This window comes from Peromyscus maniculatus, chromosome 11, assembly GCF_049852395.1.
Source record: "Peromyscus maniculatus bairdii isolate BWxNUB_F1_BW_parent chromosome 11, HU_Pman_BW_mat_3.1, whole genome shotgun sequence".
Lineage (NCBI taxonomy): Eukaryota > Metazoa > Chordata > Mammalia > Rodentia > Cricetidae > Peromyscus > Peromyscus maniculatus.
This window is the reverse complement of record NC_134862.1, coordinates 64,322,524-64,340,154: the sequence shown is the minus strand read 5'-3', so window position 1 is coordinate 64,340,154 and position 17,631 is coordinate 64,322,524. Positions and strand designations below refer to the sequence as shown.

Genomic DNA, 17,631 nt, shown 5'->3' with positions numbered 1-17,631 from the left:
GAATTTTTAAACCTTAGTTTTTTGTTTAATATTTTCTTTTGTCTTTTTTGTTTGTTTTTCAAGACAAGGTTTATCTGTGTAACCCTGGCCATTCTGGAACTCATTCTGTAGACCAGGCTAGCCTCGAACTCAGAGACCCTCCAGCCTCTCCCTTTTGAGTGCTGGGATTAAGGGCATGTACCATCACCTGGATGTTTTTGTTTAATTTTATGATTTTTTAAAACTTAATTTTTTTTTGGTTTTTCAAGACAGAGTTTCTCTGTGTAGCTTTGGAGCCTGTCCTGGAACATTGTAGACCAGGCTAGCCTCAGACTTACAGAGATCTGCCTGCCTCTGCATCCCAAGTGCTGGGATTAAAGGTGTGCACCATAACCTTCCTAAGCCAACATATACTTGCATATAAATTAATTTCCAGGCCTTTTAGGATTGTGCTTGTTAAGAGTAAGAAGCTGTTTTCATTTGAAAACCTGATGTAAATTACTTCCTTATTTTTCACTATAGGCTTTGCTTAATTTTAAAAGAGCAGCTTTTTATATTTATAGAAAATGGTTTTCACAATTGAAAAACCATAGAGAAAGAAAGGACTTTTAAAAATGAGGGACCCCAGTTTCCAAGATAAACATAGATGAAAATATCCTTTCAAGCCAAATTCAGCAGTACTTTTTAAAAAATCATATATGATCAAGTTAGTTTTATTACAGGAATGCAAGGATGTTTCAATATATGCAGGTAAATAAGTGCAATATAACATATGAATAGATTCAAGGGCCTAAAAATCATATGATCATTTCAAAACATGTAGAAAAAAATCTTGATAAAATTCAATATCCCTTCATTATAAAAGCCCTGAATAAAACAATCTAGCAATAGAAGGATCATACCTTGACAGACTATAATGAAGGTAGACTATAACAGACCCTTTCATAGCCCATATAATAAATAGGGACAAACTGAGAGCATTTCCTCTAAAATGAGAGGTGAGCATTTATTTTACTCTTGTCAGCCTTATTCAGTGTAGTGCTTAGAATCTTAGCCAGGCCTTTAAGGCAAGAGAAAGGAAAAAGGGATGCAAAGAGAAAAGGAAGAAGTCAAATTGTACTTGTTTGCAGATGATATAATCCTACACTGGAAAGACTTTAGAGACCCTACCAGAAGAATTTCTTGATTTGATAAGTACAGCAAAGTAGCAAGATACAAATAAAGCATTAAAAAATAAGTAGCTATTCTATATGCAATAGTGAAATCACTTAGCAAGAGCTTGGAAATACAGTCCCATTCATCATTACCTCAAGTCACAAGGAGTAGGAGAAGAATGAATATGGAATGAGTGGCATAAAAACTCACACTGAAGAAACGTTAGAAGATAGAAAGGACTCTTTATGAATTAGCAGAATTAATATTGTCAAAATGGTCATACTTCCCAAAGTAATCTTCAGATCCAGTGTAATGCCATGAAAATGCTAATAAAAAAATCATAAAATTCATCTGAAACACAATAGACCCCAGTAGTCAAAGCCAACAGCAGTGTTAGAGATATCACAGTATCTGACTCAAACAACTATCCGGCCACAGTGTAACAAAAACAGCATGGTACAAACACAAAACAGCCATGTAAACAAATGGCCCTGCAGATCTAGAAATAATCTTGTGCAGCTACGAGCATGTGACTGTAAAACTGCCAAAACAGACATTGGGAAAAAGACTTTTCAGCAAGTGATGTGCAGAAAACTGCAATCCATGTATAGATTTTAACTAGATCTCTGTTTTATACTAAAAAACAAAACAATCCATTCAAAATGGGTCAAAGATCTTAATGTAAGACCTGGAACTGAAATTCCTAGCAGAAAGCAACATAGTGGAAATGCTTTAAGATAAAGGCATAGACAAAGCTTTTTTTTTAAATAGGATTTCAGTAGCTGAGGATAATAAGAATTAGTGAATGGAATTACACCAAACAAAAAAGGCTTATGCAGGAAAGGAAACAATTACCAGGGTGAAGAGACAACCTTGTGGATGGGGGAGAATGTTTCACAGATGTGTGCATCCAACAGAATATATAAGAACTCAAAAAGTGAAACACCCCAAGAATAAATCATTCAGTCTATCACGTGGTAAGTTATCTGATCACACAATTAACAAATGAGAGAGTACAAAAGTTGCTGGGGAAAATACTCAGCAGCTTCAGTCATTAGTGAGATGGAAATAAAAAATACATTTAGATTGCATTTTACTCCATTCAGAATATTATCAAGAAAACAACAAAGTTGGTGAGGATGCTTAGCCATTATGGAAATTGTTATGGAGGCCTATCAGAAAAACTTAAAACTAGTATTACCATGTGATCCAGCTATAACATTTCTGGATATATACCTAAATGAATCAAGTTAGCTTACTCAAAGATACCTGCATACCCATATTTATTGAGGTACTATATCACTAAGTTATGGAGTCAGCCTAGGTGTCCATCAGCAGATAAAATGTGCTACACAAACACAATGGAGTTTCATTCAGCCATAAAGAAGAATGAAATCATGTAAACTTCAGGAAAATATGTAGAACTGAAGGTTAACATGTTAAGTACAACAAGCCAGACTCACAAATAGCATGTTTTCGTTCATATGGAAATTAAGGGGGAGGGGAGGGTGTGAAAGTAAAAGAGGGACTATTATGGCTATGGAAGGGAATAAAAGAAGGGTGAGATAAGGAAGAATAAACATTAAATAAAGATTAAACATAATGGTGTTATTTCATGTATGAAATTGTCACAATGGAACTCATTGTTTTATATAGTTAAGATACACTAATACATTGGTGGTTGAGTAAACCCAATTAAAAAAATAAAAGATGAGATCCTTTATGATAGAAACATTTCTAGTTCATGATCTAGTGTTCTAGGTCTTTTCAGTACTTGAGGTGTGCAGTTTCAAGTATTCAGAACCCAATGAAAACAGTATAAAAATTGCAAATAATGTAATGAGTAACTATCTTGAATGTTTATGATGGTACAACATTAAGTTTCCCTTGCATTTAAAAAAAATCATTGAAGTCTTTATGTTGAATCAGTGAAATATTGACATTGCAAAACTGGAAAGCAATTAAAAAATGTAAGATAATAGCTTTAAAGAATTATTTTTTAATTGCATAAGACTATAATTCTAGTTAGGCTCATTGGAGTAAATATATACTAATCTTTATTAGCTAGTTGATGATACAGAGGTAGTTTAAATTACCTTAAATGTTACTGGAAACTTACCAATGTAATCAACCTGCTCCTAAGTCTCTGGGCAGTCTCAGTGGTAGTGGGCCATATCTGATTGTCAAGAGTGATCTCTACCTGGTGAGTAGCTGCACTGTCAAGAGAATAATTGAATACTTGCATTATCAGGCATGCAGGTGCATACCAGGTACTGAGGGCTGTATTGATTTGCTTCAGTGAAGATACTGTATCCAGAAGAACAGCTGCTGTGGGAGAGAACACTAGGTTAAGTTAGCAGTAAAATCTGTATTTCCCAAGAGTCATCCAACTGTGTACAAAGTAAAGTGTTATGTTAAGTGGAAGTTGGTATAGGCATCACCATCCATTTGCCTTTCAACTGTCTGGTGGTGACACCTTTAAAGTTTTATTGTGATACTGCGAAGTTACAGGAACTTAGGCTTAGCTCCCTGTACCACATTGTTCTTACTTCTCCATCACAGTCAGTATGGAAATCCTACTTGTAGCCTAATGTAGTCTATTCCAGTTCCATTTTGGAACTGAGAAAGTTGTCATAGGATGAGTCTATAGACCAGCTGTCTACTGTGAGCCAAACCTGGAGAAATACTCAATGATTTGAACATCTACAGTTAGTTTGACTGTTAAATCACAGTAGTGTTTGGAGATTCTGGAAATTTGTATCAGTTTATTGTTATCATAGGCATAATTATAAGCGTTTTGTTTGTTTGTTTGTTTTGTTTTTAGGAATAATTAAGGTTTCAAATCAGCAAGTAATGGTACTTGCCCCAGGTTAGCCCAACCTGGTTAGTTGAGTCCTTAAAAGGAACTGAGCTAACCCTTCATACAAAGTAAAGAAGGACTTGCAGTGAGAGTTTCTCCTTTAGTGACTTTGAAAATGTAAGAGTTATCTCTAGGGCCTCAAAAGGGACCCTCCAGTGACATTCAGTAGAGAAATGGAGACCTCAGTCTTAGAACTACAAAGACCTAAATTCAGCTACATCCCAATGAGTGTGAAAGAAGATCCCAAACTCTTAGATGGTCCTGAGAGCTCCAGTGGCAGGGAACCCAGCTTCACCGTGCTTGGTTTGTTGATACCACTGAGTTGGCCTGATTCGTTATATAGTAATAGAACACCAGTACAAAAGCCAGTACCTGGCAATTCTAGAATTGTCTGGAACTCTCCTTTTCCAAAAGCCACAGTCACGCTAGAAAATGGCCACTAGGTCCTTTGAGAAAGAGTTGAGAAAAGATTTACAATATATTCCTTTAGAAGCAGCAGGAGAGGGCAACCTGCTATATTTCAGTACGAGGTCTCATTGTGAATTAGCTCTAGGTCTGGAAACAAGAGCTCAAATCAGCTGTCTGCTACAAGACTGTACAGTCTTTACAATGATCATGCAATATTCTAATATTTTGCCCATTTGTTTCATTCCTAAGAAAAACCTTGATCAATTAACCACAGCTAAAAATCTTGTGGGCTAAGCCATTCTGGTTAGTGATTCACCCAGTTGTCTTTTATGATAAGCACACCCACTTTGTTTTGGTGGTGAAATGCTCCATCTGGCCCTTCTGTTCCAGGGTCTTTTTGTTGCCACTGAAATCAGTGAACCATGATGGATATATCTCTCATGACTGTGCCTATTCTGTGGTGGAGAGCAGACTTAGAGCTCTTTAAAGATGCAGGTGCTTTCTTCAGGGACTTACTTACTACATGCCCTAGTGAAGGGGTTTTTCTGGGCCTCCTGGGAGAGAATGTAGTTGGTTTTAGAGATGGAGAGAGTGAGCTCTTGAATCTAAAAGCAGATCCCAGATAAGTGGAACTATAAGGATGGATTAAATTAATTTGGAAAAAGTAGTGAAACCTGATTTTAGTTTTCAGTATAGTTTAAAATTATAAGATAGACCTGAAAAATTATTAAATATAAAATGATTGGTAGTTAAGGATAGAGATAATCTTCAAAGCATCCAGTAGAACTAACTTCTGAGAAAGAGAATTGTATAAATCATGAAGGAAGCGGCAGTACCAACAAATATAAAAATACTAATACTACTCTTCAGTGTGTATGATAGTCTCCACAGTTGAGAAGGAGAGAACTCCAAGAGGATGAGTCACAGTTAATCCCTTTTATTGTTACTGTCTAATTACCATCGATATTTACTGATGCTAGCTGTGCCCTATGGCATTTTTACTCTTCACTTAATCTTTGTAAGTACTTTTCCCCCTCCTGTTTATTACAAGTACTTTTTAGGAGAGTTGTTATTATCTTTTTTCACCTATGAAAGGCCTACAAGAGTTGAAAAAAAAAACTCAGTTAAAATTGTACAAGTTAATAGTGAAGATTTTAATGCAAATCTGCCTAATTCCATATATTAAATTGTAATCTTGGAATGTAAGTTACAGTTTTTTTAAAATGTAATTGACCCTTTATACCAGTGGGGTCTGCATCTGTGAATTCAACCAGTATATTTAGGGGAAAAAAATCAGAAGAGCAAAGTGTATAGCTCAGTGGTAGAGTACTTGACTAGAATGTGTGAGACCCTAGGTTCTATCCCTGCCATAGCAAATAGGGTGTATGTGTATGTGTAGAGACCTACTTTGAGCATAGCCCCCACTCTGATTTTGTTCCAAGGAAAAATTGCATCTGTACTGAACATGCACATATGCTTTTTTATCTCATTTCTAAACAATGCAATTTACATTGTATTAATATTATAAGTCAGGACTTAAATTTTTTTCGTTCATGATACCTTTTTACCCCCAAAATTTTTACTTGATTTAGGGTATGTAAAATAGGATTATAAATCACACACTTACTGGTAAAAATAATAATTATACTTTGTTTTATTTCACCATTTGTTAAGGATAAATACAAATTTGCATAATAGCAAGATGGATGTACTTATTTACTTTTATATAAATAATTGAGTCTTTGCTGATTCTTTGATGTCGTAGGAAACAGCAACTTTAAAATTTTCCAGAGCTGATCAATGGTTTGTAATTGTCTAGTGACAATTTATAATGGCTTCATAATAGCCAATAATGAGAATACTTGTTTCTCATTAAATGTGTAATAAAAATGGCAACAGTTTTATAAGAGCTATTTAAGAAGTTGCTAGAAATTTTTTCTTAATCTCAAACCAAAATTATTTGATGATATTTTAAAATTATGAAATCTGCCAACCTAGTCTACAGAACAAGTTCAAGGACAACCAGAACTGCACGTAGAGACCCTGTTTCAAAAAACCAAAAAATAAACATTTTTTTCTCTTTCTCTCTCAAAAAAAAAAAAAAAACACAAAAACAAAATAAAAAAAAAATAAAAAAATAAAAAAAAAACTCCAGTAAAACAAAAATACTCAAACAAAGCAAAACAAAAGCACAGGAGAAAACATGGAGTCAGTTTTGTGTTAGCTAACTAGTCCTGGGCATGGGGCCTGCCCTGGACTGGGATTAATACACCCAGTGACACTCCATTGGAGAAAACTGATTTTCCCTTTCTCAGCAGGCATCAGTTGCAAATAGCTTCTGGGGTGGGGGTGGGACTTTGTGTCCACTTCCCCTTCTTAGTGTGTAGAGCAACATAGATTTTTTATAATCAAAATTTAAGGATAAGAATTTCTGAAACTCTGTCTCCAGACATTTCAGATGGTCACTTATAACTCTTACATTTAAATCATTGAAAAAGTTATATTTACTGTAAATGCTTCATTTGAATCTTTTTTTAACCCAGTCTTCCATTTGTTAACTGTTTAGTAAAAGTTTCAAGGAAGGGTTTAAAAATGAGCTACTATTTGGGGCACAGCTTTTAATAATGCTTTTTCTGATGTCACAAAGCATAACATCTCACTGGTGCTCTGATGATGGGGGCTGAGTGCCTCCCTATGAAGCATTGGGTAAAAGTGATGTGTTTGCAACCAGTTTTTTTTTTTCTTTTTTTGCTACAAATTCAGCTTCTCACTCAGTGTTGCTCCAGCACCATCTCTAAAGACACCAGTAGGTTATTTTCACCATAAAAAGCTCCATTTGTGATAAGTTCAGCTCTCCGATGACATCCTCCCCTCCTAATGGGTAGTAAAGAATAATGTCTCACATATACTTCCTTTATAAACATTCTTACATAAACAATTACATTCTGTCAGAAATAGATGTTTCATCTAACTGAATTGCAAACTTAGGGTTGTCTATGTGCCCATAATAAACTGATTTTATTAGTCATTACAAATTCTAGGAATTTTATTTATTTCATACCCATACTTCTTCCCCCCATGAACTACTCTCCCCTACCACCAAGACAGGGTTTCTCTGTGTAGCCCTAGCTTTCCTGGAACTCCTTCTGTAGACCAGGCTGACCTCGAACTCACAGAGATCTGCCTGCCTCTGTCTCCTGAGTACTAGGACTAAAGGTATGTGCCACCACCACTGCCTGGCTGATCTATTCATTTTTTAATAGCAGCAGGTACATGATCTCCTTTCATGTAGGACTTTTTAGGTTTTAGAATTAAATAAGAAATTTCAAACAATACAAGGAAGTACTTTTAATTGACAGTAACAATTTTCTTAAAACATTATTTAAGTATTAAAAATATTATAGTGGCTTATTTTAGCATACTGCATGTTCAATATTAAATTGTTTTAATTTAATTGGTCTCATGCTCTCCATAGGCAAAACTTTGTTTTCAGTTAAGCTGAGAGGTTTTTCCACATCATCATGGTTATTAAAAGTAAATCCTGCAAAAGTGATCTTACTGCATATTCTATTTGTGAGGCAGAGTGCTACACTGGGGTCATTATTTTACCTTTTCTGTTCACATTTAGTCACTTATCCATACAAGGGAATATTCTCATCCTAAAATAAAAAGGTTACTAGTAATGTCTCAAATAAATACTAGCTTTAATGTATAGCATAGTTTTTATGTTTAATTTTTAATATTGGTGTTTATGAGGCCACCAAGATGCCTCAGCACTTGTCACTCAGTGATGCAAGCCTAATGATCTGAGTTCGATTCTTAGAACCCACATAGAAGTGGAGGAGAGAAGCAACCCCACAGTTTTCTTCTGACCTCCACACACATGCCATAGCACACACCCATCTCCACACACGCGTAAATCATGCACACTCACAAAATAGTAAATACAACTTTAAAATGATGTTCCCGTACACATCCAGCACTAGCATTAGGAAATAGTGTTTGTGATAAGCAGGTTATATTTATATGTTTAGTTAGGTAGATAGATGTATCATGAGTTAAAGAAATAAGAGGTCATGAATTTGAGATAGAGTAAGGAGTGCATGGGGAGAGGTGGAAGGAGAAAGGAAAGGGGAAAGCGTTGTATTATTTTAATTGCAAAAAATAACATTTTAAATTAAAATGCCATACTTATGTATCAGCAGTGATAAGAAGTAGTAAAGGACTTTTGTCTTTACTTGATGCAGCTACACATTTGTGTTTCTATGAAAGAAGGAGATAACAGCAACTTTTAAGATCAAACATTCTAACAATGCAACCTAAAAATACACTGATTTGATACTTACATGGTACTTACAGGAATGGCGGTAGAAAAATGCGGAGAGTCTTTTCTGTAATTAAACAATTGGGATTCTGTAAGAGTGGGAAACTTTGTATATACAGAGAAAATTTTCATAATATACAATAGTCTGAGTTGAGGTGATACAGTCAGCATTTATTGGCATTGCGTGTCTTGATGGCATGTGCAGTGCAAAGTGGATTTGTGTGTTCACAATCGAGACTCAAGTGCAGTTGTACAATGCACCCTGAATGATCACTATTAGAAACTAACTACTGGTTCATGTCTTGTTTGATTTTGAACTAAATTTTGGTCATTACATCTTCTGAAAGCTTTCACTGTTTCCAGATGTTTTGATTGTGACTCAGTTTAAAAGTCTGTATAAATGTAAGTAGGCTAAAGGTGACTTAAAAAATATGGGGGTCTGAGTAGGTCACATGCAATTATTACTCTATCTTAAAGAAACGTTTGAAGATTTGGGTTGTGGAAAAAGTCCTTATTATACTGAGGTAAAACGGTATATATATAATAAACACATGTATCTAGAATAGTCTAGTTTGTTTGTTTTTAACACAAAATATATTAGTTTTAGTCCGTTTTGGAACACCTATTTTAGAGAAGCGATGAGGTACAGTGGGAAACACAGCAATCAGAGCCAAAAACTCTAATTCTAGTTCTATTTTGTATGAATTTATAAAACCAGGAACATTTCTTTAAATGTTTTTAAAAATTACATTGTTTAGTGTGTGCATGTGTGCCTCTGTGTGTTTTTGGAGGCCAGAGGACAACTTGGGGGTGTTGGTTCTTTCTTCCCATGATGTGGGTCTTAGGAATTGGACTCAGGCTCTTAGGCTTTTGCAGCAGAGTGCCTCTAACCCATTTGCTGGGCCTCCAGAAATATATCTTACATAGCTCTTTGAACATAAAATACATAGCACAAAACATTATTTTATTATTTATTTATTTATTTATATGCTGAAGTAAATCCTAGGGCCTCATGCATGCAGGCAAGCACTCTACTAACTGGGCTATATCCCTCGCTCCAGTGTTTACTCTTTTAGAATATGTAATTTTAAGTATAGCCACACTATTGTACTATCATTCTTATCTAATTCCAGAACATTCTTGTCATTCTTCAAAGACATACTACTCCTTATTCCTGCTAGCAGTCACTCTACATTCTCTGTCCTTAGCTACTGCCAGCTGCTAATCTACTTTCCGACTCTGTTGTTTTCCCTATTCTGGAGAGTTCATATGAGTAGAGTCATCTCATATTTGGGGTAGGGTTGTTGGCTTCTTTCATTTAACATACCTTTAATGTTCATCCACATTGTAGCATAAACTGATACTTATTTTTCTGTATGGCTGATACTCCATTTTGTATGTATATTTGTAAATTCAGCACACTACCTTTTGTTTATCCATTCATTACTTGATAGACATTTGGCTGGTATGAGGACATGTTTATATATATATACAAGGTTTCATTGTGGGTGCCTTATGTTCAGTTCTCTTTGATGTATAAATAGGATGGGTGTTGCTGATCAAATGGTAAATTCTGTGTTTAACTCTTTTCCAAATTCATAATTCTTGTACTGTTTTATGTTTTCACTCTTAGTGACTGTACTTTTTTTTAAAGATTTATTTTATTATGTATAGTGTTCTATCTGCATGTATGACTGCAGGCCAGAAGAGTGCACCAGATCTCATTACAGATGGTTGTGAGCCACCATGTGGTTGTTGGGAATTGAACTCAGGACCTCTTGAAGAACAGTCAGTGCTCTTAACCTCTGAGCCAGATCTCCAGCCCCAACTGTACATTTTTTAATCTATGAAAATAGGTGCGGTAACAGTTTTTTGCAGGGAGGAAAGTATGAGGTAGAATGTACAGGTGTGCCAAAATGTTTTCTCCTATCTAGTTCTACATATCATGTGTAATATTTTCCCTATAAATTCTAGCAAATTAGTATAATCAAGAAAAAATTAGAATTCAATAAAACAAAAAATGATTCAAAATTGAGAGTACTTGTCACTTCTTTTTTATACAAGATTAGTAAAGGAGTACACTTATTTTACTTTTAGATTTTAAAAAAAATTTTATATGTATGAGTGTTTTGTTTGCATGTGTATCTTTAACCCCATTGGACAATGCTCTTTACTTACAGAGAAGCTGGCAGAGGCTCAGCGCAGGTTTGCTACACTTCAGAATGAGCTTCAGTCATCACTGGACGCGCAGAAAGAAAGCATTGGTGTCACTACATTGCGACAACGCAGAAAGCCAGTCTTCCACCTGTCCCATGAGGAGCGTGTCCAACATAGGAACATTAAAGACCTTAAACTGGCCTTCAGCGAGTTCTACCTCAGCCTCATCCTGCTGCAGAACTACCAGGTGCTTAGTCTTACCCTAGGGAATGACTTGTGAAAGTAAACTCCAGCAAGTGGAATTACCCTGATCTACACCGAGTCCGCAAAAGGGGACATCATCTTTAATTTATTTGGGGTCTTTTTTGTTGGAATTTAGATGTCTTTGTTGGCCAAAACCCACATATTAGAAGGATTAAAACTATTAACAAGGCTTTTTTTTTTTGGGGGGGGGGGCTTTTGTTTTTTAAGCTACACATACAGAGACAGACTTTTATAGGGCTGGGAGATGGCAGTGTGATCATCAGAGTTCATGTTTCCAGAGCCCAGAGAAAAGCCAGGCAGGCATGGCAGCCTCCTGTAATTCCCACATACAGAAGGGAGACAGGAATTCCCAGAGAATATGGCTAGCCAGACTAGCAGAAGTGGAGAGCGCTTGGCTCAGCAAGACAGCCTCAGTAACAGTGGATAGCAAGCAAGGAAGACACCCAGTATCAACTTCAAGCCTCCACATGCATATACTTAGTTAAACAAGAATTTCTACACTATTTATGGGTATCCTTTGACTCAGAGACTAGCAGTTTGCTTCCTATTTGAAGGCAGCCGTGATAGTGGTTAATAAAAATAAATGTCTATCAAAATGTTGGTTATGTAAGTCTTTATATACCTAATAAATAGCTAAATTTCAGAAAAGCATTGAATCTTTCTGCAACAGACATTAATAAAACAAAAGAAAAGCAACTGGACAGCTAACATTTTACAAGCTTACCACAATAAAACAAAAGAGCTTAACTTTTTAGCTTGCCATTAAAAGAATTCCAATTTTATTGTTTATAGTATACAAAGTAATCATATCAAAAATAAAGAAATTATATCATGCTAGATATGTGTAAAGGCTAAAACTCTAGGCTGTTATATCACTTGATATTTTTTAAACCTAGTATGAAAAATGTGAACGTCCATTAGCCCTATATTAGAGTATTTGTTCATTTGTAATTTGTTATAAGTTTGTTTATAGAATTAATGCTATAAAAGACAGTTCATAAACAGGTTATATCCCATAATAAACATTTACATCTTTGAGTCTGATGTAATACTTTGCATTTTATCCTCTGATTATAATTTACAAGGAATGGTTAACACATTGTAGGATGATAGAACATCTAAAAAGTAAAAGTTACGCAGGAAAAGTTTTACCTGTAGTCGCTCGTGATACAGCACAGTCTGTAGAGTGCTCGCCTAGCATGCATGCAGCCCTGGCCTAGAGCTGCATAAAACCAAGTGTGGTGTAGCACATGCCTGTCATTCTTGCACTAGGCAGGTGAAGGCTGGAGAATCAAGAGTACAAGGTCATCCTCAACTGCACGGAGTTGAAAGCAGCTTGTGTAGGCTTTAAGACTGTCTCAAAATAATAAATAAAAATGTTTTCCCTGAAGTGTTGGAATTTTAAAATACAAAGTACTAGAAATGCCCTATCTACAATGATCTAAGTTGTTTATATGTGTACTTTTTCCATCGCTTTCATAATTTTCTTTGATTTAATGTTTCATCGTTCAAAGAAGAACCCAGTTGAAAAATAATTCAGCAGAAAAGTAATAATGTAAGAGAAATAATTGATAAATTCCTTTGTTTCTGTTATATACCCCAGGCTGATTTAAACTTAAAGTCCTCCTGCCTTAGCCTCCTGAGTGCCAGGTTAATTAACCAGACACCTAGGTAGGCCCTTTTTGACATTGTTTTCTATAGCTTTATATCTAGATCGATAGATAGATCGATAGATCGATTGATCGATAGATAGATAGATGGTTTGTTGTTGTTGTTGTTGTTGTTGTTGTTGTTGTTGTTTTTGAGACAGGGTTTCTGGGTAGCCTTGGAGTTGGTCCTGGAACTGACTTTGTAGACCATGCTGGCCTTAAACTCACAGGCCAAATTGGTGAGCTCCAGCTTCATGAAAGACCCTGTCTGAAGAAAAGGGAAAGAGTGGACAGCTATAGAATGTGATACCCAAAGTCAGCCTCTGACCACCTCTGCATCCATACACATGCATGAATATACCCTACAATGCGCGCGCGCACACACACACACACACACACACACACACACACACACACACACCCCTGTTTCTAAGTTGAGCTGTATGCTGTACCCAAGAAGTGTTTAAGATCATGCATTATGATATGAGGAATAGATTCTAACAAATGAGCAAAGAAGCCTTACAAGCAAATACAGACAACCTCAGGTTGGTAGATCTAATCTAGACTTACAGATCTGTGTTTTCCTACCATTTCAGATGATGGGCAAACAACAAATGAATGTGAGAGTATAGGAAAACGTAGTATTTTGATTTTGTAGAAATTGAAGGAATGTGGAGCTCCTGCCCATTGTCACCTGCCTTGTGCAGTGGTTCTGTCTTCCTTTCTGCCAACCCCTCCTTCTTACTTCCATCCCTAAACTGAGGTGAATGGAAGGAAAGGCAGAGTTAAGGGAGCTAGATTAGTGCCCACTGTTCTTCCAGGTGTACTGCTGTAGCAGTGAAAATGCACTCTTTACCATCCTCAAAGAGCAAAGAGTTAAATGGATCCGAGCATGATAAATGCAAAACATTTTCTGAAAATACCCTTTTGGCCAAAGCAGCCAAACATCCTATTTTAAAATGGTTATATGTGGAAAGTTGGAAATAAAAATGTTTTGAGCTTAGAATTTTCATGAATTTACTTGGAAGAAAAATAACAGAGTTGTGTTCCTAGTAGGATTCTACCTGAGAACCAGAGAGTGACAGGAGACCTTAGCCTGTTAGCAGCAAATACTTCCAGGAAGGCACTGTGCTCCCCAGGGCTCTCAGGATTGTCTTGGTCATCTCTGTCGGTGTCTAGTGCTTCACTGTTTTAATCTTCTTTAATGATGGTAGAAAGGATAATTGTGTTTCTCTATCTTCCTATAGAATCTGAATTTTACAGGGTTTCGAAAAATCCTTAAAAAGCATGACAAGATCCTGGAAACATGTCGTGGAGCAGATTGGCGAGTGGCTCATGTAGAGGTGGCCCCATTTTATACATGCAAGAAAATCAACCAGCTCATTTCTGAGACTGAGGTACAGTACCTCTGCTTGCTTCTCATCTATGTTCAGTATCGTTTGTCTGTATTTTAAAGAAATAATTCACTATTTTTGTCCTTCTTTTGTAAATTGCTGTCTAGGCTGTAGTAACCAATGAACTTGAAGATGGTGACAGACAAAAGGCTATGAAGCGATTACGTGTCCCCCCTTTGGGAGCTGCTCAGGTTAGTACATGCTTCTAGTGGTTTGTTTCCTTTTTCATATTTAATAGTTAACACAATAATGTTGTTGGCTGTTGTCTTTACCATAAAAATTTTAAGGCAGATTATTGTTACTCTCATTACTGCCCCCACCCCCAAAATAGATATTAGGATCCAGGAATGGCAGCACATGTTTTAATCCAGTACTTAGGAGGCTAAGGCAGAGGAACCATTAGTTCCGGGCCAACCTGGGTTACATAATAAGACCCATGTCAGGGAAAGGAAAGAAAGAGGCACAAATAGGATGTGAGCCTTCCTGTCATAATGAATTGCAGTGTCTTGACCTCTCTCGTAATGCTCCCCCTCTACTCCCTCTCCTGGTTGTTCTTACACACACTTGCTTCTTGGGAGTTGCCTTATCAACTAAGATGAGGTTTTGTGTTGTGTTTCATGATATGAGATGTTCAGATGTACTGAGTTACCATATAGCTTTTTCCAAAATAGCAGTTATACCCCTTGCAAAAGAGGGGAAGGACTTATTAAATGCTATTTATAATGTATATATTATAAATATAATATATATAATATAATATAATATACAATATATAATATATTATGAATAGCATTTAAGTGATATATTCTGTCATATAAAACATGTCTCAATAATTTAAAATAATTTTTATCATGGAGTATTTTCTGTGATCACAATATATTGAAGTTAATAATAAAGAACTTCTATAATTTAATAGCTGGCATGTTTGAAAAAAATTGTCATACTTAACACTTTCTTTTTTTTGGTTTTTCGAGACAGGGTTTCTCTGTGTAGCTTTGTGCCTTTCCTGGATCTCGCTCTGTAGCCCAGGCTGGCCTCGAACTCGCAGAGATCCCCCTACTGGGATTAAAGGCATGCACCACCACCACTTGGCTCTGACACTTTGTTTACGAGACCAGAAACAAATTGTTTATTCATTCTTAGGACTGTAATTGAATCTTTTCCTGGTGATTATAGCTAGTGTGATAAAATCAGAAAAAGACATAGAAGGTATTCAGATTAGAAAGGAAGATAAAAATGCTGGAGATTTTGTTGGTTGGTTGTTTGCTTGTTTGTTATTAGTAAATTGATGGTTTCTGTAGAAAATCCAATGATCTGTATAGCTACTAAGCTAATCAAGGAGTTTCCAAGCTTGCAGAATACAGCACCAGTTTACAAAGAATCAAGTGTATGTCTGCACATCAAATACAGCTAAAAGTCCAAACTTTACCAATAATGCTGGTTATAATGCCACGGAAATAAGAAATGTGTAATGAAGATCTGAAATGCAAAAAACCTACAATAGCCAGTACATCTTTGAAACAAATTGAAGGTTAAAATATTAGTACTACATGGTATAAAAAAGCTGCAGTAATCAAGGTAGAGTCAAGGTAGGCAGACACTTTAATGAAACAAATAGAATCTAAAAATACACAAATTACACACACACACACACACACACACACACACACACACACACACACACACACACCTAATTTTCAATATAGACATAAAGCATGCCAGTAGAGGAAGAATAATGTTTTCAACAAATAGCTTAGACAATTGGATTCTCTATACAAAAAGAAAACACAAGCCTTCATTTGTATTTTATACCTTGTGTTTCAAGATAATACACAGACCTAGTTAAACCTGAAACTATGAAGTTTTAGAAGAAAATATAGGAGACAGTCATAGCAACTTTAGGTGACTCAAAGACTTTTTAGAAATGACATCAAAAGCATTTCATCAAAGTTAAAGACAGATCTTTAAAAAACCCCTGTTAAGGAGAATGAAGAGTTTTAAACTAGTAGAGATATTTATAAAGACATGTCTGGTAAAGGCGTATTTACTAAGAACACATAGAGAACTGCAGTAGGTAGCAGTGAGAACCACCTGAACTTCCTTCATCAGAGCTGTCTAAGTGGAGATGGGAGCGTGGCAAGGTGCTCCGCTTTAGTGGCCCTTCGAGACATGCAGACTAAAACCATTGAGAGATACTACCAGTAACCATGACTAAAATTCAGAAATTGCCTGCCCCCATGATTGGAGGACCAAATCCCATCTCATATGCTGCTGGTAGAATTAATGATCTAGGAGTTTCCTAAACAGTTAAATGTACATCTACCACGTGACTGGTTATTACATTCCTAGGTATCTATCTAAGACAAAGAGGCAAGCATATGTCCACAAAGAAGACTCCTACATAAATGTTGATAGCAACTTTATTTGTAGTAGCCCTAAAACTGGAAACAGTCTGTGTCCATCAGTAGGTAAATGGATAAACAATTGTGCTATATCTTCTCAGCCTGAAAAATAATTTGTTGATACATGACACACATAGGTAAAGAGAGAGAGAAAGAAGGCACCTTTCTTCTCTTTTCTTTCCTTTCTTTCTTTCTTTCTTTCTTTCTTTCTTTTTTTTAAGTATACACGATCTGACTCCATGTACTTAATACTTTGGAAAACGTACACCAGTAAACAATGACAAAAAGCCAAGTGTTGGTTGCCGGTCAAGCAGGAAGGGAGGTGGGGAGGCTTGGGCAGGAAGACAGCCAAGGACATAAGGAAACTCTTAGGAGTGGTGAATATGTTAGGGGATTTGTTTTTGTTCACTTTCCTTTACTTGGTTTTTTGAGACAAGGTTTCCTGTAGCCAGGCTGACCTCAAACTTACGATGTAGCCTAGGCTGGCCTTGAATACCTGGTGCCCCTGCCTTTACCTCTGGAGTTGGGAATACAGACATGTACCACCATGCCTTGCTCAACATACTGTCTTGATTGTCTTCATTATGGTTATGATTTCATAAATATCTATATATACTAAGTCTTATAAAAATCTTGCCAAGTTAAATACTTCAAATCTAGTATGTGTGCAATTTAATGTATGCCAATGTATTCAATAAAACCGTATTTAAAAAAAACCATAGACGCATCACAGTCAAACTAATTAAAAGATAAAGAAAAGAAACTGTAAAGGCATCAGAACAAACAGAAATTGTGTTTTAAGTGTATATAGTTTATGACACCGTTTATATCAGACAGTCCTGCAGAAAACATAGAAATGGTTGTCCTGGGAGGAGGGAAGGTGTGTGTTGAGAGAGGGAGGGACAGCAGTAGGGTGCTGTCTGGAGACTAGGGGCGTTACCAGATACGCTCACTTGACCAGCTCTTTCTAACGTTCTAAATGTACTGCATACATTCTTTTATGAGTAGAATGTATTGTACAATTTTTGAAACTAAAATA

General features: G+C 36.1%; 1 protein-coding gene across 2 annotated transcripts in view; it reads left to right on the top strand.

Moving 5' to 3' along the window:
* Xpr1 (xenotropic and polytropic retrovirus receptor 1) overlaps positions 1–17,631 on the top strand; it is a 164,011-nt gene that overhangs the window by 89,640 nt on the left and 56,740 nt on the right. For both annotated transcript variants that reach the window (XR_013043343.1, XM_042258340.2), the window contains exons 4-6: positions 10,907–11,130; positions 14,044–14,193; positions 14,298–14,381. Coding sequence is in view for 1 of the 2 variants with exons in the window: in XM_042258340.2 (XP_042114274.1) it covers positions 10,907–11,130; positions 14,044–14,193; positions 14,298–14,381 (458 nt within the window). In the remaining variant the exon portion in view is untranslated. The remainder of the gene's footprint in view (positions 1–10,906; positions 11,131–14,043; positions 14,194–14,297; positions 14,382–17,631) is intronic.